General features: G+C 34.7%; 3 protein-coding genes across 3 annotated transcripts; 1 reads left to right on the top strand and 2 right to left on the bottom strand.

Moving 5' to 3' along the window:
• Positions 1 to 62: 62 nt before the first annotated feature.
• LOC123323032 (lipopolysaccharide-induced tumor necrosis factor-alpha factor homolog) lies at positions 63 to 10,164 on the bottom strand. Its single transcript, XM_044911228.1, has 3 exons — positions 9,651 to 10,164; positions 3,928 to 4,084; positions 63 to 309 (listed from the first exon to the last, which is right to left on the bottom strand). Exons 1-3 carry the CDS (start codon positions 9,775 to 9,777, stop codon positions 183 to 185), a joined length of 411 nt encoding a protein of 136 aa, XP_044767163.1. The 5' UTR covers positions 9,778 to 10,164; the 3' UTR covers positions 63 to 182.
• A 2,398-nt stretch (positions 10,165 to 12,562) lies between these two features.
• On the top strand, positions 12,563 to 13,807 carry LOC123311332 (SOSS complex subunit B homolog). The gene has a single exon (XM_044895234.1). The coding sequence runs from the start codon at positions 12,826 to 12,828 to the stop codon at positions 13,450 to 13,452; it is 627 nt and encodes a 208-aa protein (XP_044751169.1). The 5' UTR covers positions 12,563 to 12,825; the 3' UTR covers positions 13,453 to 13,807.
• A 540-nt stretch (positions 13,808 to 14,347) lies between these two features.
• LOC123307594 lies at positions 14,348 to 23,576 on the bottom strand. Its single transcript, XM_044889970.1, has 5 exons — positions 23,212 to 23,576; positions 21,765 to 22,531; positions 17,257 to 17,707; positions 15,086 to 15,286; positions 14,348 to 14,937 (listed from the first exon to the last, which is right to left on the bottom strand). The coding sequence occupies exons 1-5, from the start codon at positions 23,420 to 23,422 to the stop codon at positions 14,408 to 14,410; spliced, it is 2,160 nt and encodes a 719-aa protein (XP_044745905.1). The 5' UTR covers positions 23,423 to 23,576; the 3' UTR covers positions 14,348 to 14,407.
• Positions 23,577 to 25,445: the final 1,869 nt, after the last annotated feature.

Genomic DNA, 25,445 nt, shown 5'->3' with positions numbered 1-25,445 from the left:
AATTCATATACCTTTTCTCATTCTCTGGACATGTGGAAAATGCATAGATAAAAAATACAAACTTGGCGTACCTAACATATATAATAACAAAACTTCCTTACACTCTCTAGATACATCATATAAGACACTAGTAAAATACAATAAAAAGTAATTAAAATAGACGTAACCTCGGAATAAATTTTTTAAATGTTTAACGAAATGTTGTTCCGCATAAAGCCTCCAAGATAAGCGTCGCAGTTCGGACAGTTGTGATGAATATCTCTGCATTTCTTCAGGCAACATGGTATTAGACAGCACCCTAGGGGACATCTGGAATTGATAAATAATTCAAACATTATTGGAAGCGGTGATAATAAATTAAACTTAAGTTCTAAATTTATTAAGCTGTTGATATTTAAACAGCGCGACATGTACGCTTGAAAAATAATTTTAAAGCTAACCCAAATAATTTAGCAAATAAAAAAATTGTTATTTATGTTGAGCTTGTGATTTCGTGTCGAATCCCTGGAATCTATTTAAAAATACATCTATGACATATTGAAATTAAAGAGAAGAACTTTACATGCTAACAGTCATGTATTTCATTCTAAATATAATATATATCGACATCCGAATATTTTATGAAAAAGGTCTGGTTCGTCATTGAAATGCACATTCCGAAATCGATGATTAAAATTCATAAGCCGATAGAAGAAAACAGTTGAGAAATTCCATCAAACCGTGCATTTGAAATCAGCAATTATCATATTCTAATTATTACAAAGCTCTTTTATTCCTTGCGGGAATAATTTATCGTTTTATTCCATTTTGACTTTTAAAGAAGACATTCAACCCATAACAACAAGGGTAAGTTGACGTTTATCCATTCAGTGACATAATTTTTTTTTTTTACTCAAATAAAATAACATCAACGGTTTGTGTTTTCCTATATTTTTGTCTTTCCATAACCAATAGCATTATTTTTGAATTCAGTCCAATCTTTCACTTAAAGAGGACTTTTGACTGACTTGGACTGAATAATTAATATAAAAATGAATGCGACGTTTATCTGCATCATTCACTCCTGATGAAAAATGCTCTTTACAGCATAGTTTCCTAACAGATAATTCGCGAGTTATGACAGGTTCAAGAAATACGAATTTAGGCAGGAAATAAAACCTACCCGGATCGCAGTGTCACGTGACGGCATAAATATACATAATTTTTTATTTCGGTAGTTTTAGGCGATTGTGATAAATTGAGAGATCATAGTTGATACATAGATCGATTTTTTTTTTTAATTTTTAATTGTTTTACTTTCGAAAAGCAGGTTCCCAATCAATTTCTCCTGGGTTAACTACCTTATTGATGTTAATTTTTAAATTAGTGTTTTTCTGATTTGAATTTACGGATGTTGATTAAATATTTCGGATTCATAATCATCGCATAGTAGAGCAGAAGAACCTTGATATAAGATATCGTTGCTTACTGGAAGCAGATAAGCTTCGCTTCGGTTAAAGTTAGAAAGTTATGTTATTAATAATTAATTAATATCAATCATTTGCAATATTGACATTGAGGATAAAATGAACCTTTCACAGATTCCCTAAGAGGATGCATATATTCAATTAAAATCTAAAAATATGATTCCTATAAAAACAGACCTGAAAATTTTCATATCAATATCGCCTTTATCTGTTTAACGTCGACTACTACGTCAATTAAAATTGAGATGAATTTCATAACGAACATAATGAAGAAACATGGTTCACGAAAATTACCAATATCGGTGATGCAATGAAAAATATCCAAGGTAAAGATTAACGTGATTCATAATTAATTCCAAATTTTCTGTTGACGTGCTCATATTTGCTTGTTAAGTTCATAATCTCAATTAACGAGAATTGGAAATCGAATAAAAAAAATGAATTATTACTTTGGAATTATTCTCATGCAGTTGAAATATTTGATTTAAAAAATTCCGCAAATTTCATATAAAGGATACCTACTGGCACTTGTGGGATCTCTACCACTCCGAAATTCTTGTTCTTTTTACTTTTTGTAATTACTGGACAATATTGAATATTGTCTACCAAGGATTTTTCTCGAAAACTACTGGAGATCCCTATGAAATTTGGTCCGAAAATTATGGAGTTAAACACACAAAAACCATATTTTTGAAAATGTTGAAGCTGGACTTTAGTCGGCATGATGTTGCAAATTGACGCCCCCTGTGGTGTTAAATCGTTTATGGAGGCCTTCATTGTTGAATGCGGCAGTTAAATTCATGTTAAAGTCATTAAGGAACAATAATTTCGAAAGATAAGAATATGAATATGACTTCGGCATATACCTATTATTCGAAAGCATCAGGTAGTCGGTACAAAGGGTACCTATACAACTTTGGTGATATTCGCTCCTTTAATTTCACCTTTTTCGCATCTTCTTTCTAGTCAAATTTGGAAAAACCGAGACTCGAAAGTTGAAGATCCTCTCGAAAAGTAGGTCTAAGTACCTTTGTCGCAACTAACCATTTACAACATTTGATCCCGGTCTGGTAATAACTTGACGTTTATTTATGGCCTCAATCTATCACCGAAACCGTTGAACCCTTTCAATTATCACCTGAAGGTATACCCTCGACTGCCTCATATTTGAAATAATAAACAAAAGCTGTCAGATTAACATGTAGGATTATTTTTTCTAAAGTTCTTTTAATAACCTACGTGCAACTACAATTTTACATAATGGCATCCGCCTACTCCATGTCATGAACCAAAATAGGCAAAGTTGAAAAAAAATCAGCACTAGATTCAACTACACTCGCTTGATGAAAAGTTAGTCCCATGACAAGCTCATATTAATTTTCGAGGAATGAAAGAATTCATAAAAACCATTGAAATTGTGGATCTTCGATCAGGTTACTCTGCTTTTTATACTTATAGGTCTTTTACTAAAGGAGAAGGCAAAATTCACTAAGTGGTGAAAATTGGAATTTTTCTCACGTTTTACGGCCGGTTTCATAATGAACCCTAAAGTCCTTTTAATCATAAAGCTTCCTTTAACCCTACTGAAAATGACAGTAAAGGAAGCTTAAAGTGACTTTAAATTTGATTATGAAACTGGACGTTAGTTGATAAAATTGAAAGGGCAAGAGATTGATTCAAAATTGCACATATACAGGGGGAGTCTTTGACTCGTACGAATATTTTAACGGTTGATTCTTTTCTTGAGGTCAAAAAAAACACTTTTTTCCCATATCATTTTTTCAGATTCGGCTCTGATAAAAAGATAAAGCCATTTAAAGTTTTCATAATGAGCTGTACCAACCCTGGAAAAACAAAATTACCTTCAGAATAACCAGCTAAATCTATGACACTAAAAAAATGTGGATCTTTTAAACAGAGTTGCATTCAGCCAAAGTACCCAATTTTTCAAATTTCACAGACATTTTTTATTTTTAAACATCAAATTACTCGAAAACGACGCATTATACGAGAAAATATGAAGAATACTTTTATTTTACGAAACGTTCGATTATTTATTAGACAGCGTCCAATTTAGTTTCAAGAGTTGGGGTGATATTTTGTAATCGAAAAAGATTAATCAAATAAATGAAAAACTATGCTACCCGGGTAGCTCAGTTGGGAGAGTACCTGACCGGTAATCGGGGGGTCGTGGGTGCGAATCCTGCTCTGGGTGGTACTTTTTTCAGAATTCAATTCCTGTCTGCATGCCGCTAAATCCTTCATTTCATTATATGTATTTCAAACACTAAAACTATCATCACAAACATAACATTTTTTTAAGGTTCTTCAACAGCCTGCATCTTTTAAACCGAAAAAAACGAAAAAATGGTTAAGGAAAAAAGTATTTCAAAGACTCACCCTGTATATTCAATTAAAAATGAACTACCTCTACCATTAATAAATGAGGTGGTGAACTTACCCCAATATACAAATCAGTGCTCCAGTAATATAGGCCATAGCCGAGGGCCTAGACTTTGTTGTGGTTATTATCTCAGCATGACAGTGTGGACATATCATATGGGTTGGATTTGGACCAATTGGGACTACTGTCGTCACTATTTCTGGACCTTTCGTAACTGTGGATTGGTAATATTATATATAAATATTGAATAATCGGTTCAGGAGTTCTGATAAGTTGTGGGCTAATTGTGGCATACGTTTATAGGTCAGTTGGCCTTTACCAACGCCATGTGGCAATTAAATATGATGAATTATAGAACATCAAGACTGGAAATTTCATTTTTTTTTTAAACCTCGAAATTATAAGTTAATTATTACAGGTGCAAATAATGCTCGAATCGTCTGAGTGTTTGATTGTCTCATTAAAGTAAATTTTCAACTGAAAATCATCGAATAACCAATTGGATACCAATAATACAGGTATAAATGTTGATAACAAACAAAACGGATGGTTTTCTTGAAATAAACCCTGCCCTGAAACTGGCCCCAGGGAAAAACTAAGTCAAATACCTCATTATTATTCATACATTACAACATTATTCATAACATTATTCATAAGGAAAAAAAAATGGATATTATGTTTATTTATCAATAGCTCAATATCAAGATCTTTTCAACGTAAATTTTCTACTACAAATAACGATATGAACAATTCTATTGAATAGAGATTAATCCATTTTATTGATATTTTTTCTCACAATTTTTGTTTAATTTCTATACAGAAAACTTTCCTGATGCTTTTTTCCCAATTGAAATTAATTGAATAAATTGAACTGACGACTGTGGTAGATTTGTTTACATTTGCCTTTTGTACAGGTCAAAATAACCTCGAAGTTCTGAATCTTTTTTTTCAATTATTCGTTTTGCACTTTTCGTGGCTTTCAAGATGCAGCGGTTCGCTAACAGATAGGGATTCCTCTAGTTTATAATCCTCGAGAATGAGGCTACAGACACGCATTTTTTTTTTCGTTTTCCAAGATCAACTTGTCTCAAAACGGAAATACATGGCTTATAGCTAAAGATTCAAGATTTAGAATGAAATTAACATTTGTGGAAGATTTTTCAGCGTGCGTTTCTTTATCATCATATTTTCCTCAATTCACAAAATATAAACTGTGAATTTGAATATTGGCAACATTCGAATAACCTCAAAAAATCGAGTTCCCCATTCCAAGCAGGTAAATGTCATTGAGATATTGATTTTTTATCTTCCTATCACTCGTTGAGTTGAATATACTTACAATTATACACATATACAACTTGATTGGCCATAACGCATTGATCAATTAACTTGTTCGACAGAATACATTAGGCGAACTATTGCCAAAACTCGTATATAGTGACATATATAAAGAACCTGTATGCAGATAGTGTTTTTCGTTGTTGGCTTATGATAAATTTGGAATGCTCACGATAGGGAAAATAGATCGAATTGAATCATTTCCGATTGAATGGAAAATGTACCTTGTCACTTCCTAACAAAGAATATCTCCAAATAAATGGGAAAATATACCAGATCAGATCGCCACAGTACAGGGGCTGTACAAATGTGTTTCCACGTAAGCTTTAACACTGGATGATGTGAGTTATTGATCATTACGGAAAATTAAAAAGTGAACCATCAGTATGATAGTATTTTTCACTAGCTATGCGTGTATGCTATATCCGATAAACTATCGAACATGGGCTATGGGCAAGAAAATTCTGCAATTTCTATTGGTCTTCGAAATCTAATGGCAAAAATACAATTTCTGACTTTTTCTTTGAAGTAAAATGTATACGAAAACTCTCAGAAAAGAAATTACCAGAATTCGCCATCAAAACGTATTTTAACAGCCAAGAAATATTTTTCAACTTGATAGGATGTGAATTTTCGAAAAGAGTGTGAAAACTTGTTTTTAAGCACAGAAGCGTTGGCCCTGCTGAGTATCTGGATTGGTGTCCTCTATGGTTTTGAATTTGAACAATGGCGTGAAAGCCCCTTTCCCAAGGGTGGTTACAATGAGGAGCCATGGGGCCCATTTTTCTAATATCGAAAAATTATTTTATTTTCTTCTTCAAGCACCGAGCGAGATGAAATTTTGAGATTTATTATACTAGAAGATCTGATCTTTCAGAATATGTATCACATTACGATCTACGATGTTTTTTCTGGGATATACGCGTCTCTAAAGTTGACCTTCGAAAAATCCCGAAAAAAGATGGAACCGCCACTACTTTCATCCCCATATCAACTCTCATAGTTTCATAATAATTAAAATCATTATTATCGTTCAAAATATTCTTTTTCTCACATATATCTATAGGTAGTTAAGATATTTTTTTACGCTAATATATAAATGGAAATACTCCCATCATAATATTCCTCAGATTTCTTCGGATTATTGGCAGTAAATCCATATTTCCAGAAAATTTAATAAGCAAATATTTATCGTCACATGACCTTCATAATTCAATATCAATATTTATTTCATGGGAAGTACTAATATCCCCCATTATTGATCTATGACATCAATGATATACGTACTATTTCATTGAACCTCTTTGTCGTTGGAGAATTAATCAATATCTGAATGAAATTATTCATTATATTTTCTTTTGGGAGCAGGGTTGAGTATTGATTTCTTCGACTAATTGCTAGTAACGAGAATATCTAAAGACAAAGGAAATTTTCTTGTTGTCATCTGGTCTATTGATTAGTTTATCTTACGGAATATTTTTTGTTCGTAAATGAATTGATATATCGTTAAAAAAATAGGTACTATCAATCCTAGAGATATCCTCTCATTAGCATAAGTGTGTAAGTGATATGTTTGTTGATTATTTTCATCACCTGAATAGAATCAGGTAAAAAAATTGTGGTGAAATTCTTTCACAAACAAGAAAGTGGAATCACATAGGTAGACATAGGTAATGATTACTCTCCAAGGATATTGAAATTGCCAATAGTGACTGTTGTCAATTTTATTACAATAACATTGCAATTTTTATTATTTCCAATAATAAACTTTTAGGATAGAAAGAAATGATAAAATTTCTGCAGTTCACGTTATGTGCCATCCAGATCCAAAAAGAGTTTCAAATTTGATTGTATGAGGAACCTCACTCTAACTATACTAAGTGACATAAAAAAAGAACATTGGCAACAATTCTAGGAAAATATTTGTCTGAGTTTGGAGAAGGAACGATCAGTTTCTCAACCATATCTACAGAGAGGAAGAAAAAGTTGTTCTAGGTTATAAATTTCTTAATACTGAGTGTTCTGTCACATATTCCGAATCTTAATTGAAATTATACCGTGGAGAATGCATTACACCGCTGAAGAAATATCCATCATTAGCGTGATTTCGACCATATAGGTGGTCAAATTTTTTTAATGTCTCACTTCATTTGTTGCTCAGTTTATTTGGAATATTTCAAGACTTTAGGAATAATAAACCTTGATGTCACATAAGCAGCGTTTCAAACCTGCGTTTCGCAATTTACATATCCCGAAACTAATTTCAAGATTACGATTTTTTTGTCCTTGATTCCAAAGGTTCCTTATGAAAAATAATAAATGGCTCGTGAGTTTGATTGTTTATTTTGGGAACTGGAGCCAATAAGCATCAGTAAGAAACAAGTAGAAAACAATGTCTTGTTGATATTATCGGTATATACGATATAATTATGTACTTTTGTTAAAATTGAGTTAAATGACCAATTTGAGATAGTGCATACAAGAAAATTATAATGAAACCATAAAAAATCATTCAAGATACTACGTCAACATATACGTGACGATTGCGAATGTACCTGAAATTCACTGTTTAAAACCGATTAAAACGTTTTAATATTATGACTATTATGACTATGAGCTATTATGCGAAAATAGATTTGGAAGCCTGACTCACGTCAAATACGATCGATTCTACCTGCAAACGATGTCGAGGTTAAAAACGCTTTTGGGGTCTTGAAATTGCCCCATTTCTCGCTGAGAATGGTCAATACCTAATAATGTTTTTGTTTCTTTCCAAAATTCCCACAAAAAGGTTTGAAAAAATGTTTGTTGTTGGCGATTTCTTCATGTATGAGAATGTGTTTTATTTTTTTGAGCAGAAACGGTGCCTCGTACAGCAAAAAGTCAAGAGACCGAATTTGCTCCAAATTAAATAAGGATTCAGATAGTAATTTTTATTGTCGGAAAAACCAGTGGCATCATTTTTTTATCTGAAAATATTCAGTCTCGCTGCAGTACGGACGCTACTGGTGGAATAAAAAAGAAATGATATTATACAAAAAGTGCTCCTTGACGCTCAAAACCTATTTCTCAAATTTCATAAAAAAAATTTAAAGCAGTGTGAAAGTTATTAATAAAAACATTTTCTTTTCTATAATTTTAACACCTCGTATCTCGGGGAGGAAACATTTCTCGACATATGTTTATATGACAAACTAGGGCTTATTTTCGATGTAGAATACGTGGTTAAAATTTCTTGGTTAAGATCTGGACCACCCTGTATACCTAGACATACGAAATCTGAATTTGGAAATATGCAGGGCGAGTCTTTGACTCGTACAAATATTTTAACAGTAGATTTTTGAGGTCAAAAGAAACATTTTTTCTTTTACCGTTTGTTTAATGCGAGTCACTCGAGATAAATAAATAAACTTAACGGAATTAGTGTTTACTTTAGATGAACTTTTGTGTATTCCTGTAATAATCATCCTCTGAGGTGAAATGTGGCAAATAATCTTATAACCGGTACCTAACCTCGGAAAATCATTGAAGGAAAAAATTAATCATATAATGAAAACTGGAGTTCACTGCTTGTTCCAATTTTTACCACTACATATAACATTCGTGTAAACAACAAAGGAACTGGACAACTTACTTATTCAAATGAAATCAGTCAAAGAAGTGGATGTTAATTATATCATAAATTGATCATGAAATCAAGGATTACGTTGAAACCGTGTACTTGAATTCAAATTGTAAGTTTTCCTGTTTGCATAAAGTCATATGACGTGTTATTGCTATACATAAATTCCTACTTCCAAAAACATTCGATTTCGGTTTGTTCCCATCCTATTTATTTTCATTTCTCATAAAGATCAAGGTCTGCTATTTCGGGGAAGTTTATGATACTCCAGAAAATCTTGAGATTAACAATAATAATCCACATTCCGCTTGTATCGAATAAAACCGGATAACAATTATTATTATAATTCTAGGTATACGTATTTGGACAGTCCAGTAGTTAATTCTTGTGGGCTATATGATGGCTTTTTACGTCATGACGTGTTGTTTGGAGTTATTGAAACTTGGGGAAATTTTTATTTTAAGAAATTGATGTTTTCACAAGATATTGACGTCAAATCAATTAGAGCATATGGATAGGATTGTGAGGTTTGACAGACGCAGCTGTCTTCAAAATTGAAAGTGTTTTTTTGGATGAAAATTAATGATTTGCGGTTTGCGGGTATAAAAAAGATTTTCGAGGTAGAAATAATTAGATTTATATCTGCCGATATGAATCTGAAAGACACAGCAAGGGTAATATCAAATGTTTTTCGAAATGGTGTTAAAAATTTGTTTATTGTGTAGCTGAAGCTTTCCACAGCTTCTATAGTAGCAAAAAAGTAATTTTGAGGACAAACTTGGTTGTTTTCTGATTCTGGTCATTCAAGAATTTCACTTACAACTGTTCTGGGCCACATAGGGGCTTGAGGGAGGCACTCCTCTGAGGGCTTCTGCATAACTAGGAGGCGCACTAGGTGGAGCTCTTTCATGGTAAGGTGGAGGACTGTTTCCATACTCCTTATTCATAATGGAACCCTCGAAAAAAACCACCAAATTCGCACTGAACACCCGGAGCGAGTGAAATCGACTAAAATTAGAAGCGCTTCTTCTAGGACGGCTCGATTTGCTTCAATGTCACTGATAAAATTGACGATTATTCCGTAATTTTCGCCGAGAACCAGATACTCTCCAAATATTTAGTATACAGCACTGACACCTTCGAATTTCGGACCACAACTAGCATATGTTAAAGGTGGTTGTGGCCCAGCGCAAGTTCTATCAAGATCGAATAGAGTTTGAGCTTATTTAAAAGTGTGATGTAAGAGCCAGAAGTTGGTCTGTACGCCGCACTTTCTACATGAGCAATTCCGAATGAGAAACAAGGGAATTAGAACGGCGAACAGGTTGTTGCAAATTTCTTTCTGTGTCGAATACACACGCATAGATTCGTTGGAGTTTGTTGCTGGGACGTTAATTTGCATTTGGAGTTGTTGATTGTTCGCTGTTGCGGCATAAGGTACGGGGGATCCTAGAAAACTCAAAAATCCTGGTCATTATACAGGGTTCGTCTTTTTTTAGAAGGTAGAACTGGTCAAAGTAAACCGTTTCACCAGAAATCCTTGCATGACATCACACGTGTCCACTAAGCAGCAATTCACGAATCGATGATCACTGGCAGAGACAGTTTGTCTCTGATCACTGGCCCATAGTTGCTGGTGAGGAGGCTGGCTATAGTTATCTTAGTTTTTCAGTCGATTTAGGTCCTTTCTACCCTCAAAAATCGAAGACTTTCCTTCCAAAACATCAGTGTAAAGAAAAATTGGAAATAATTTCGAGAACTCGCATATAATTGAACTAACGAAATAGAAAATATTTTAAAGATAAAGAAAATACAGTATTTCAACTTGTTTTTATTTAAAATACACAACACTGTCATCGGGTGTTGTGTAAACAGAATACAGAATAGAACTAATCCGACACCAAGCCAATTTCTCGGCCAAAATAAGATTTTCCTTTCAGGAACGCAAGATTTTTGAATTTTTCATCAGGCAAACAGTCTCTTGTTCGGGAATGAATAAAACCTGCTGAAGAAAACGATCTTATAACAGGTCCTGATGAGCACAAACTCTCATAGATGACACAAGTTATCTATGCACAAACTCTTGTGAACGCATTTTTATTTTTTTGTGGTTGGTCATTGATCCTGTTTACTGACAATAAATTCGTTATCTTCATTACTACTACTCACAGAGGTTAATTAATTTTTTTAACGCATTTTATAACTTTAGGATGATAAAATGACGCCATTATATGGCTCCATTCTCTTCCTGTGACAGTTTTAAAAACTTATCCAACCTTCTTTCTAAACTCTCTCTCAGTTGTGAAATAATAACAGTGGAATGGATCACATAGCAATCCTGCAGTCGGTCTGATTTGATGGTTCGTAGAGACAATATAGTAGGCAGAAGTTTGTCCTGAATATAATCTCCAGTTTCAATACTTAATACTTCACCGAATTTCTGATTATATAATCAGAAGTTCAAATTAGCTTCTCTAGTCTAAGATCAGAAGTGTTGAACCTATGCAACTTATCAAACATAATTCATTTAATTTACTTCTCTCTATGTAAGCTGCACTATGCAATCATAGAGTTCCATCTTGTGGGGCAGGGATATTTCCAAAAAGTCTGATTATTTAACGTCTGCCGCAAACTCTGGAGTTATGAATCCCTTTGAAACAGCTGAGTCTGGTTGGTCAGTTTGCCGCAACAAAAAATCCTACAAGTCAATTTTTTTTCGATTTTCACAGATGTGGTGATGTGGTGGTGTGGTGAAATTGGCAACCATTTAAAATTTTCCTTGCCCATCAGATAGATATTAGGTATAGAGGTTTCGACAAGTTCACAGCTGGTTCCTGTAACTCGTGGAATGAATATAAGGTATAAAAAAACGAACTTTGGCTAAGGTATAAAATAATAACTGAAAAAAACAAGACAAAATACCACACCTTTGTGAACATCAATGATGTATTCATATGATACTGAACACAACAAAAGTATTTTGTGAAAAATCTCCTCTTTCCAAATCTCAATAAGATATATGTAATCGTAATCAGAATCGATCTACTCATATCCAAAAGCTACTAACAAAACAATAATTCCATTTGCATGCTTATAATTTGATCTCTAGAAGGTCGTGAGGTGATGATTATAATTATTGATTATTCCATTTATGCCTAGCTTTTAAATGCTAAGCGCGTTCATTCAACACCTACATAAGCAATGGAATCAATTAGAAACCAAGGATAAACGTTATTTTCCAAATGTAACAGCAAAAACCAGTAACAAAAGTGACTGAGCTATGCAAATATCAGGCAAACTGATTTTCTTTTTTTTTTATATCATATTTACTGTGATGGATATATCCCTAACTATTTCAAAAATTGAATAAATTTTGATGACATGAGACATTGAATATGGCCAGCAGCATAGCCTTCAGAAACTGATGATTCATATTTATAAACCGGTCCAATGACAAAGATTAATTAATCTTTTCATCCATTCCGAGTCCAACAATTTAATCGCATAGTGATTATCGAGCATTTAAACATTTAGCCGGTGATTGAATACTTCATCGAATCTTCAATCAACGATTTAGCATAACTCATGCCAGAATCGTAAAACTACTCTCATCCAATTTCATTAAATAGACGATTGGCTACACTGCTGTTTTTTCGAACCCGGATATTGGCGACAGTAATAGTATAATTTTTCTGTCTGTGGTTGATTGAAGATCAGTGCTCTATAGCTCTATGTTTCAATATGTCATATGACAAATTCCAGAATTTGGAAGAAATTAGAATATAGAACTATTAAACAACTTTTGTAATTATAAAAACACTCGTATAATTTTCAGTATATTCTCTTTCAAATACCATTTTCTATAATATTTAGAATATTATCTTGTGAATATATAATGTGTTTTCAGGAGGTTGAAGGTTAGGAAATTACATTTTTAATATCCATGTTATGACAGTTGTTCTCTATTATATTATTAATTGTAAGTTAAACTCTTCATGATGGAAAATAATCAGGTTCTGATAAAGGATATGAGACCAGGACTCAAAAATATAAATGTAATTTTTATAGTTCTTGAAATAGGTCATCCAACTGTTACAAAAGAAAACAGGGAGGTAAGAACGTTTAAAGTAGCAGATGGTACTGCATGCATAAATGCAAGTATCTGGGATGAAGCGGGACAATTACTTATGCCTGGTGATATTGTGTGTTTGACTAAAGGCTATGTCAACGTTTGGAGAAACTGTCTCACTTTATATATTTCGAAAGGTGGAGATTTACAGAAAGTCGGTGAATTTTGTATGGTGTTTAATGAACAGCTGAACATGAGTGAAGTGAATCCAGCTTTAACCCCAATGCCTCCAATGTGCGGACCACCAAATAATCTTCCTTTGAACAATGGAACTAACAATGGTGCAGGAAGAGTAGGACCACCTGTACCAGTACCACCATCTGTACCAAATCAGCCTATTTTCAACAACACAAATTCAACATTGAAACTCCCAACAGTAAACAATACAAACCGAATAATTGGTAATGGACCACCTGTTAGTACCGACAATAAGAGGAAACGAGGAGCAAGAGGGACCCATCCTAAGACTAATAAACACAGTAGGGGTAACTAATTCAGAAATGGAATCAAAAGAAATAGATCTTGTTATCAGATTATTGGAAGGTTCTAGGTTCTCTCATTTTCAATTCAATCTCGACGATGGTTTATTGATTTTTTTAGATATTTATGTATATAAAAAGTGTAAGGACCTTATTTGGCCAAGTGTATTATGAAAGCAATCATCCCTCAATGAATTGAAATTGAGATCAAATATAAATTTCAGAATCAGCTAAGTGATTTTTGTTTCAATGTGTCACTTATTAGCAGAAATGAATGTATCAAAACTGGAAAAACTTCAGCAAATCCAAAATTTCTCAGTTTCTGATTTGAAGTTATTACAAAATAAAAGATGTGAAATATTGGAATGATAAGGTTGTTTTCTTTCACAGCATTTTATATTTTGCATGTTTTAATGCGTTTCTAATGAGTTTGCGAGGATAGGACTGTTTTATTACTCTGTATCTAATCTATAGGGCTCAATTATTACTTAAAACTGCGCCTGTTGATTTATTGAAATAACTCGTTTGAAACTTTCTAGACTAGATGGATTAGTTTGTCTATGCTTGAACCCACCTTAATACTCTTAGCAAAACAAACTTGTGCAGAATTAATGCAAATTAGAGATTAAGTTTTTTATCTTTTCAAGATAAGTAGATTCATAAAGCTATCATAACTAGGTTATCCCATTTTTCCATTTAGTTCTGAAGGACTATTTCATAAAGTATAACATTTAAGAGTTCAACTCATATTTTTTGCTACTAAGTGACATATTTCAAAACAATTATATTTGAAATTTTTGTCCTAAAATCTAGCATCGACATTCTTTCCATTGAAGTGCTTAAAAAGCCCCATTGTTTGTCGAAATCGTAATCTGCATAAATCAAAATCTGATTTTATTTGAAAAATAAGAAAAATATCCACGTAATATTTAAAATACATAATATATCTTTTGTACACAAGGGAAAATATCAAGGATTCTTGGCCCAATGGGGCCATGTTTTTATTTCTTCAAATAACTTGGTTCCGGGGCTCTGGGTGGTTTGTAGCTGCCTCGCCCCTAGCAGTTTATAATCCTTTTTAACATATCCCAGTTCCACGCCTCTTTCAATCAGTCTTTTGCAGGCTAAAATTTGATTTTTGTTCGGTAACTTGTCTATAAATGTACCAACAAAAGCTATGCCTATGCTGTATTTGTTATAACCCAGGGTGTGTGCTCCCTGCTTGTCCCAACCCCTGCCAACGTAAACTTCACCGTCTCCACCCACCAGGAAGTTATATCCTATGTCCCACCAACCCCTACTTTCCAAGTGGAAAGTCTGTATGTATCTCACTTGGAAAACGCATTGTGCCTGTGATAGGCATGTTTCGGTGGCCGTGTGCGATATTATAACGTACGGCACTGGTGTCTGAAGGGGATCCGCTGGATGGGAGGGCGGTTGAGCGAGCCACTCTAGGCGGCTGACCATTTTCAGAACCAAAGGCTTTGTTTTCGTAGGATCTGTAACAGAAAAAATTCAAATCTGGGCTGATAAACATTAATTTCATTATTGGTCGGTTGGTATTTTTGCCGCATGCGGTGTAAGGACTAATATAATGACAATGGTTAATCGACGAAGAGCATGACTGTCTCAAACGGTTTAACTTACCTATTGGTCCATCTATTGGAGTGTTGTGGAAATCTTCATCATCCAATTTTTTTGAAGATTTATCTCCATCATGTTTTACAACCCGATTTTCTGGATCCAAATGTTGGATTAGAATTAAGGCTGATAATAAAAGAATTACCAGGAGTAAACATATTGACACCAAGGGGATTCTGTAATGGACTAGGAGTTTTTTCAAATGATCTGAAACATAATGGAATACTTTTTACAGCGTGAAAATGATTGAAAAAAAGTTTGTATCTCAAAAATATGGCCTAGATTTAGATTAAAGAACGGTGCATCTTGGACACATTTTTCAAGGGCATTTCAAGCTGAAAAATTTTAAATCTGAAAGCAGTTATGCTCTGATTAAAGAACTCCAAGTAACTCTAGTCTAGCTAGACCATTAGTGAGATAAATTTTTTCAGTATAGTATAAAAATCTATTGTCTACGAAGTGTTACAATCAAAAACGGGTTTTCGCAGATAAATATGGTTGAATGGGCATCTCTAAACGACCTTGATAGCTGCAAATAATAACGCCAAGCAATTAATTTTACACTTTTGTAAGGAATAATAATATCGCGCAATTTCAGTTATTTTCGTTTATTATGTTTTTAATTAATTATATAAAATCCAGACCAAATTTTTGATGATTTTTCGTTATCTTCAAACTGAGGTGTTTATGAATAGTTGCGAATAAAGGATTCCTTTTGTCAAAAAATATTATGGGTCTTTATTCATAAAATTTCTTTATTTTTTGAACTGCCCTGACTGAAATGAAATTGGACAGACATTCTATGAGGGCTAGTCGATGAGAGCAAGAAGGCAATGAAAAAAATTTGGTGGTGTTTCCTTATAATTTCAAGAGCTTGTGAATACCGCCTTTAAAATTTGTTTCGCAAGCAACTTTTTTCCTTATTTATATTTTACCATTGAAAAACCATTTTCTATAGCTTGATTCATTTTGAACGAATAATGTCTTGTTTAATTTATTGCTAAAAGTAAACTTTTTTTGTGAGAACAATAATTTCTCAACAGAGAGGGGTACGTAAGGATGACATATTTTAAAGGGGAATATCCATTGACTTCTGGCTTCCATAGGATGTCTGCTCAAGCCTCAAAGTGCTTAATTTAATGTCCTTATTCAGTGTTCTGATTTCTACAAAGAGCACTAGAGCGGCAAAGGGGGGCTATTTAAACTCACGTGAAAATGCGGGATTATTTATATTCCCTTTTACTTCACCGACATATTCTGAAATTGGTATCATGGTAGCACAAGTACTACTTTTTCAAAAATGATTCACATAAAATTGCGGATTGTTAGAATATATGCGGGATTGTTTACTGTATGGAAATTTCTTATTGTTGATGAATAATATTGGTATCTAGTTAAAGCAATTCGCACTGTGCAGAGTGTCCCAGATGTCGACGTCAAAAGCCGCCAAGTGATATAAAAAAATGTATTCAAAAATAAGACATTTTGAAAGTATTGAGATAATCTATAGCTACTTCCACTTCATAAAATGACTCTGCCTATCTCACCCAAATTACAAACAGCGTTGAAGAAAGCCTTGGTTGCACTAGAATCATTTCTATGTGAGTAGTTTTTTGAAAACTGAGTGCCTGCATGCAAAACTCCATCATTTAAGAAATAATTTCGTGTCATACCATTTCGGAATCCATATTAAATGCGCCAACTCAAGACTCAAGTTACTTGCAAAACTCACGTATAATAAGTTTAAGTATTAATTTTGGATATTTGCCTAGGAAAGTGTAAAATTTTATCCCAAGTTGGAGTAGCTGGCTTCAAATTTGAGGCCAGAAAATACATGCAGAGGTATTATATTGCAAGAAGAAGAGTGAAAAATACCGTCACAGGGTGTAGAATTTCTCGATTCTCTTTAAATGTTCATAATTTTTAGAATGCATGACTTAGATTTTATAAATATTTTTCTAGCTATTATGCCTTGACCTTTCATTCGCTTTTGGCTTGAGGTCGACATCTGGGAAACCTATGTAAAAAATTCCACGAAATGCATTTTTCTACAATAGTTTTTTCCGATGTGATGTGCAGCTGAAGAAAGCGTTCAGAAAAATAAATTATCCGCAAGTTATTGCGTTTACCTCATTCATCCGTGTTACATGATTAATTCAACAAGTTTATGTGTTTACCTTTAAGATATCCAATTCTAGAACTTGCGTTATCAACAGTTCCCCGAACGCTGCTGCCATTGACATTGGCATTTTCATTTTCCACCGCGGAATCTTTTTCGAAACTGGGGTTTGAAACGCCCCTCCCGCAGTGCAAATCTTCAACATTCGTCAAAATTTCACCTTCGCTTATTTTTTTCAACTTGTCACCATCGGTCACAACAAACTGCTTTATAGTCACGGGTCCCTGATAAAAAGTCTTGTTGCCGAAGTGGATGTCGCTTCCATTGCTTATCGATATGTTGCCAAAAGTGGGACAGGCCTCGCCTTGCTCTGCCTGCTGAAGAACAAAGGTTCCCTCGATCTGGGATTTGGATCGCTCTAAACTGGCGTTGTATCCGATTTCTTCATCGTAGGAGTTCCAGGACAAGGAGTCCAGCTCTTTGACCATCACTTCCGAGGACAGCGTTGGCTCTCAGTTTAGCCGTACATGTAAATTTCGTTAGGGTTTTTTACGGGGTATAACATAATTATTGAGGATCGTTATTCAGTGTGCAACGATTCTCTGCAACAATGATCACTGTAAATAAATAGCCATTGAATGAACCTGAAGTTACTTGTTGATAGCGCGAGTACATCTGAGAAATGTTAAGTAGCAGTGGCGCGCGCACGTGTGGTTGGAAAACCTGTTCGTTTTATGGAAATCTGAATAGTTCATATTCGAAAGGTTTATTAGCAGGAAATGCTCTTCTGGTCGTTTAGTTCGATTAATGGGCTTGTTCAATTACTAGCGATAAATGAAATATAGTGTCACGTGAGAAGCTGGATTGCTTCCTATCAATTCCCTTTTAGAATAGGTATCTATTGCACTTGGTTATATACAGGGATTCACTGGGATGTCATGTTGGACGTTCATGAAAAACTAATTACAATTTTAATCTGAAAGTTTGCATATTTTGCAGTCCTTTTAAGTTAAAGCTTCGTAGTATATAGGGTTTTTGTAGGGTTAAAGGAAGCTTCGAAATAAAGGGACTTTAAGTTTCATTATAAAACTTGTCGTTAGGGATCCGATATATTTCAACAGTATGCCATAGGTTTATAAAATTTGAAAACAGAAAGAATGAATATTAGAGACAAAAATATTATTATACACGAATACACGTCACTGTTATACTTGAATAACCTCCCATATTTAGGTATGGTCACCTCAGACTCCACACCTTTATTTCCTTTTGTTCTGCTGAAAGGAATGCAAACTGGTCAGGAGTAGCATCCGTTCAATATAAACTGCTCCACATGAGTTAGGGATATTGACTTAAATTGCAAAAAAATATAGTTAAAATAAGATTTTTGTGATGAAAATTAATATTAATATGATTTCAAGTTGCGAATTAATTTTAGCCTGTAGGTCTGCTTGCGAAATTTTATTCCCAGAGAATTCAAGCATTTTAAGACTATCAATACAATGTATGGCCTCCACGAGCATCCATAACAACTTGACATCTTCTTTGCATACTACACACGAGGATGTTGAACATTTCTTGAGGAATTTGGTTCCATAAACGGGGCAGAAGCTCTCTCAGATCATTTAAGGATTCTGGGTTAGGTTGATGATTATCTAATCTTCTTTGGAGCATATCCCATGCATGTTCTATGCAATTCAAATCTGGTGAGTGCGGAGGTATTGTAAATGTGGAATACCAAGCTCCTCGCGCGCATTCTCAACTATGGCTGCACGGTGCGGTCTAGCGTTATCGTCTATAAATTGAAAAGTTTCACCAATAGCAGCGTGAAAATTTGGCACAACATTGTCAATGACATGCCCCCTATAGTGTTAGGCGGTCATAGGAGAAATGTGTAGATCTGTGCGCCCGTTGAAACATATCCCGGCCCATACCATAACACTACCCCCTCGGAATGGATGGACTTCTTGGACATAGCGACGATTACGAGGTAAGCGTGGGATTGTCCAAACCCTTATTCTTCGAGAATCTGAAAATCGTCCATATCTGGATTCATCAGTGAAAAGGACACTACGCCATTGATCGTTCCAATTGATATGATGCCTTGCCCATTCCAGTCTTTGACGCTTATGGTCACTTGTTAATGGAACTCCTCTTAATGGACGTCTAGAACCTAGATTCACCTTTCTCAAACGTCGTCTGATGGTTTCGATGGAAACTTGGACCCCATCTGCATTTTGAAGAGTATTCCATTCTACACGTAGATGTAGGGTTTCTTCTCGCCGAAACGGTGATGAAACGATCCTGAGCAGGTGTTGTTTTTCGTCGACCACCAAGCCTTGGTCTTTCCAAAACGGGACCTGTCTCCCTGAACCTATTCCAAAGTCGAGATATCACACATCGGCTGACTTGGAGCCTTTCCGCTACAACAACCTGAGTTATTAGGTCACCCTGTAGCATTCCGATAGTCCTATTAGCCTCAGCGTTTGTTAATTTACGTCTTGGCATTTTCAGAAAACTCGTTTCAAATCGAAGCCGTTGATAAACTGACTTAATTTCAAAATAAGAACATTCATGAAGCATATGCAAAGAACCAAACTTCAGAAAGAAGGCGTCCAGATTGACGAAATGTCTCATACTGATTTTTTTGGATCGATTCAAGTTGTTATTGAGTTTTAAATAATTTTACAGCGATTTTCTCGAAGATTACATAGGTACTTTTAAAAACGATATCCCTAACTCTTGTGGAGCAGTATATTTGCTGTATGAATATTTTTCGCATTCATTATTTCGGCGACTTAGATCGAACCTACTCGACCAGCAAAAAAAAATTGTCAAACCTAATTTAAGAAAGAATGCTACAGAAAATCCTTGTAGTGAATGTTTTCAAAAGATGTAAATCTAGAAATTCAAGTTAAATCCATGAATAAAAATACAATTTGCATATTTTTGTTACTTGATCAATTCCTAACAATGGACGGTGGGTCGGTTTATCCGGTTGATTCAGGAAAACAAGACTATTCAATGTCAAACTATCGAATGAAATTTTTTAATATCGATGATGAATGGACTTTTCTTCTTTGCATTCATGTTTTGTATGTGGATATAATCGAATATGAACAGCAAATTGGTAATGAAATGTGTGCAAACCTTTACACATACATTATAATTTCGATAAGGTTGGTCACGTAATGATTTGGAAAACCCAAAGGCCAATCGATGAGATGTAAATGAATTATTCCATCGCCGAAAAGCTATATCTATTTCATTTGAGGTCGTACCCGAAGTACTTCTCTCTAGTTTCAACTTTAAATTTTCGTGAATCTCCCGCTGATTTTTCCATTGAGTTTTCATCAACTTTCCTGCATTCATTTCCCGCACTAGGAATAAGTGATACTTTAGAAACTGAAATTAGTGAAGGAAAACGGATAAGAAAAGGTCGAAGAAAAAAATAACGCCACTCATTATTAAATTATTCTTCCCGCAATGACTACAACTTGCAACCGAAGTGCGGGAAAAGTATCGAAAATTGAGTGTCAATCAATAACGACTTCTTAATCAATCTCAACATCTGCGTTGGAATAATTGGAATAGCGTGTATTCCTAAACGAGTCTCTGATTCTTACTTTCATTACTTTTTACGGCAACGATTGACTCTCGAACTCTTAAATTGTTGATCAATTTTTTAAACGTGCTTGGCTACTATGGACATTGTAAAGGACTACTTTTTCTTTCTCTTCATACCATGAGTATATGCTGTGACCATCCACACACAAATATATCCTTTCAAATTCTTTTTGACCACCCCAAACTTTCAAACAGCCATAGCCTCGGCGGGATTTGAACCCGCTACCTAATGTAGCTTGATCGGCTTTTCAGACCACTAAACCACCAAGGCAGTTTGTAAATATTAGTTAAGCCACAGAATAGACACCACAGTTGGTGTCCATACTGTAGTTAAGCTCGGGATTTTAAACCACGGAATCTGAAATATTTAAATATTATTTTTATACAAGTTTGAATTATTGTAATATCGTGGAGGGCGTAAATTTAGAAATACAATTTCTTAAAACCTTGTAGTAAGGGACAATTCAAAACTAACTGCGATTTATAAAGACTTCTCTTATTACAGCAACATTTTGTATACCTACCTTATGACGAAGAAGATTTTTCGATTCAAAATAAGAATAAACAGGCTGTCATATTCTGATCTGGGCACCAACCATTAGGTGTCATAGATTTTCCTTTCCCTGAGCCGACAAACATAAAAAAAAACGTATTTATTGTATTTTTCATCTGATTTGCATAGTAGGTACAGCAAGGTGTATAAAAAACATACAATCACAATTCGAGTTTTGTCATAACACAAAAGAACGATGTGTTAACCACAACGATATTAATTTTAGAGAAATAGCATAAATTACAACATATGGCAAGAAACCAATAATGAACTAAGAGTTGTGCCATTTTCGCGTTAAATTATAAATTTCGGCTAGAACAATGATCCAGCTGCTTCCCTATCTCTGATATCTCTTCAATGTTACATTACACCACATTCCTCATTTATTCCCCATACAAATAACTTCGACTAACTGCCCCCGCCATGAAATGCGGCCAATTCTTCACCTCGGCATACACGTTAGGACCCGGACTTAACAGATTCGAATTCGTCTGATTGTGACACACAATTTTATAATCATCTTCCACCAATCCTGCTTTCACACCGTAGGCTATAAGACCCTTGGCACACTGGATCATCTTCGGTGTTAATTCGTCTCTGAAGTAATTCCCAACGAAATTGATCCCTATGGAATGGTTCCCTAAGTGAAAGTTTCTCGCATTCCATCCTCTACCGACGTAAATGTTCCCATCTCCGCCAACTATGAAGTTGTAGCCGATATCCGGACTTCCTGTCGAGATGTGGTACTCCTGCATCTGCTTCACCCTTGCCCTGCAGGCTTTGGTGCTGTTGCAGAAAGGAGTCGCCGAATGGGATATGATGAATAGCGGAATGGGGTGTTTCAGTATTATATCTTCCAAGTTACGCTTCATACCCCAGTCTTCTTCCTCGAAAATGTTGCAGCCGTCGAGATCAGTGAGGTTTCCGAAGGTGTAAGAAGGTTTGGGTTCAGGGGGGTTTTCTTCGTTGGTGGTTTCTTTATTCGATTTGGCAGGAACATGGATGATGTTCAGCAACAAAATGCTGACTGTTAGAAAGGTCGCTAGGAAGACGACGGTAATGGTGATGCAGATCCTTTTGTTGGCGACAAAAATGTCGCTTTTCTTGATAGTTTCAGGTGCTGAGGTGACGTATTTCTCGGTATGTAATTCATCTGCAAAAATATAAAGACAATATTGTAATGTTAAAGGCATTGCGAGCGTGGTGTGCTTTGAAATGAAGCTACGCTAGAGTCAAGAAATGTTGGACGCAATAGAGTGATCGATTTACTAGCCTATCTCAGTACTACAACTGCAGTATAGGACTTCTTTTAGTTTGTAGTGTGCTCTATCCTCAACCACCTACTTTATGCTCTGGTATAATTAAAACCCTGGCGTTTTCACATTTTTTTGATTTTGACTAAGTACAATACCTTCAAGCACCAAATATAGCCCCTTGAAAATACCAAAGCCTACCTGTACGACGAATATTGTCTATGGTATATGATAATTCATATTTTCGTGCATAAATCAAGAGTCAAATCCACCTCTTTTGTTATAACATTACTAATAAAAGCATATATTCCTGATTTCGTGGAGATAACGTTTATAATTGAATTTACTGTCTGATAAGTGATAGAACGAATGCAATTCTGGGAAACTTTACCTTTTTCGAGATTTAGTGCATTTTTGAGAGAACTAAACTCTGGAAATGAAAGATTTTTATTGCCAAATCAGACCACTGTTTGAAAATTTTACTTGAGCAGTGTCCATCTCAATCAAATTTGAACAAATTTAAGCAAAAGTAGAAACAAAAGCTTCTAGGGGATTTGGAAGTCGATTCTAAAAAGCTTACTTTCGTTAGGTGCGCTACTGTTATCCTGTGACTCCACCTGACCCACTGGGATGTGGTATTGGATGATGTTTCCAATGTGCACCGTTGAATTTTGTACATTCACTGAAGTATTCACTAAACTGACAGATTTCTCATCTCCAGTACTAAATCCATCGATATCTTGTGATAAACTAGACGTTAACGAAGATGTAGCAGGAACTTGTAAATCCATAACGAAGGGGTCAACATTTTGCGAGGCACCTAACCTTGTCTTCGCCAACTACGAAGGCTATCTCGATTCGTGTTTAATTGTATTTATTTTCGAGGTTACTATCTGTTGCAACTGAGAACTGTATGCATCACTCCGAAGGAATATGATTAGATAATGACGGCACCATAGGCGTAACCATTTTGGGGTTTGAAAATAATGTTTTCTACAGACGCGCTTTTTTACCTACTTTAGCGCAGGAAAATAACTACACTGCTCAAAAATTGATAGCGGGGTCACTGAGCTTCCATCATTTTATTTCAGGGATATTCACAAACATTCAACCTTCAACCGCCGGGACACTTGATGCAGGGAAAACCCCATCCTAGGTATCCACCGAATAATTTGGTCAAGTTATACACATGAGGCTTGAGGCTTCTCGGCATGACTGATGCATCGATATACAGAGGGACAGAGGCAGAGTTTGTCTCTCGCAGTAATGAATTCTATTTCTTCAATTATTGTCAATTCAAATTAAACTGAAAGTGTAGATTTGAGACCTTTATTATTAGTTTCTTCAGTTGATTGACAAGAAAAAGGTCAGGTTTATAGAACAAAAACCACTCCTTAAAACAATACCGACTAGTTTCGATTTTATTCAAAAATCATCCTCAGGGCTAGTTTTAAATGGTCTGAGTCATGTAATCAAAACATTGTTTCAATTTTGATGATTTTTGAATAAAATCGAAACTAGTCGGCATTGTTTCAAGGAGTGGTTTTTATTCTATAAACCTGACCTTTTTCCTGTCAATAAACTGAAGAATCAAATTAAACGAGAAAAAAACAGGTCAAGCAATAAATAACATGCACATATGGTTTCTTATGCCACCATCTGCAGCCTACTACAATCAGTTGATTTCAGATGGCAAGAGCTTGATAAATAAAAAAGGATTATGATAAAAACACCTTAAAATATGCCAATTTTTCCTGAAAGAACACATGTATAACAGATAATTAACAAAAGCCACGAATTAAAAGAAATTTATGTGATCACTATCAATTTTTGAGCAGTGTATGTTTCTACACCAGTGATGGCTTTTTATAACAACATACAGGCGGGAAAGTTATACCCATGCGTAAAAAAGGTAAGAAAAGACGGTATCCTTAATTTTATGTGTGCATACTATACACCTCACTGAACATTTTGTTAAACAAGTGAGGACTCAACAGCAGATTACCTGCTGTTTTATTTTCAGTGTGGCATGTTAATTTATGGCCCATAATAAGGTAACGACTTCATCATCGTATCTGATAAAGGAATTAAATCCGAAATATAGAGTATAGTTATTGAGTATTAAACCACTCGGTGTCATCGAACCATTATATATGACTGTACTTGGACTTTATTACTTTCTGAGCGAAATTTTGTTCAGCTTCATCAGTTAAATGGGTGGAGTCCAGGCTTTGATTGCTTCTGATAAATGTTCATGCTATCATTATATACTAGCGATGTCACGAAGCTCAAAGAACTGCTTACCCACATCCTTCGCATATAAACGATCAAAATATATAAAATCCTAGCCTAATGGATGTTCAGATACGAAAGAATGAACTAAAAATATCTTTAAAGAAGTAACAGTGGTAATTAAAGTGAAAGAATTGAATTTGCTTACCTTCTTTGATGAAATAAAGTCGATCCTCACTGTATGCGCCATTCACAGCGCATATTATTTTGTCCCTAAACATTTTCTGATGATATTTCCAATAAATAATTTGATTTCGATCAATCAATATCCAGTTATTCGTTATTTATTTGTTGATAACCAAACGATCGAACGAGTTTCATTTTCGCAATTTATTTTATTTGCCAAAGATAACTTGCTATCGAAATAAAAGTTAACGCTAAAACGTATCAAAAAAATTTCACTCATATTGGAAGGTGTACACCATTCAGAAAGTATTGAAAATATTTATCAACCGATTTCTCCGACGCCTACAAGATGAACATCCAAAATGCTGCTGGTGCAACCTTATCAAAAAGGTGCTG

The sequence above is a fragment of the Coccinella septempunctata genome, chromosome 1 (genome assembly GCF_907165205.1).
Source record: "Coccinella septempunctata chromosome 1, icCocSept1.1, whole genome shotgun sequence".
In the NCBI taxonomy this organism is placed as follows: Eukaryota; Metazoa; Arthropoda; class Insecta; order Coleoptera; family Coccinellidae; genus Coccinella; species Coccinella septempunctata.
Note: the sequence above shows the minus strand (reverse complement) of the source record. Positions and strands in the feature narration are given on the sequence as shown.

Bases quoted from the DNA above. Each gene is read 5' to 3' on its own strand.
- LOC123323032 (XM_044911228.1), bottom strand. From the start codon at position 9,777: ATGAATAAGGAGTATGGAAACAGTCCTCCACCTTACCATGAAAGAGCT. The intron at 4,085-9,650 runs GTAAGTGAAATT...ACCAATCCACAG, and splicing joins CTATGTGGCCCAGAACAGTT to TTACGAAAGGTCCAGAAATA. The intron at 310-3,927 runs GTAAGTTCACCA...TATCAATTCCAG, and splicing joins GCACTGATTTGTATATTGGG to ATGTCCCCTAGGGTGCTGTC.
- LOC123311332 (XM_044895234.1), top strand. From the start codon at position 12,826: ATGATGGAAAATAATCAGGTTCTGATAAAGGATATGAGACCAGGACTC.
- LOC123307594 (XM_044889970.1), bottom strand. From the start codon at position 23,422: ATGGATTTACAAGTTCCTGCTACATCTTCGTTAACGTCTAGTTTATCA. The intron at 22,532-23,211 runs GTAAGCTTTTTA...ATATTTTTGCAG, and splicing joins CAGTAGCGCACCTAACGAAA to ATGAATTACATACCGAGAAA. The intron at 14,938-15,085 runs GTAAGTTAAACC...TTTCTGTTACAG, and splicing joins TCCAATAGATGGACCAATAG to ATCCTACGAAAACAAAGCCT.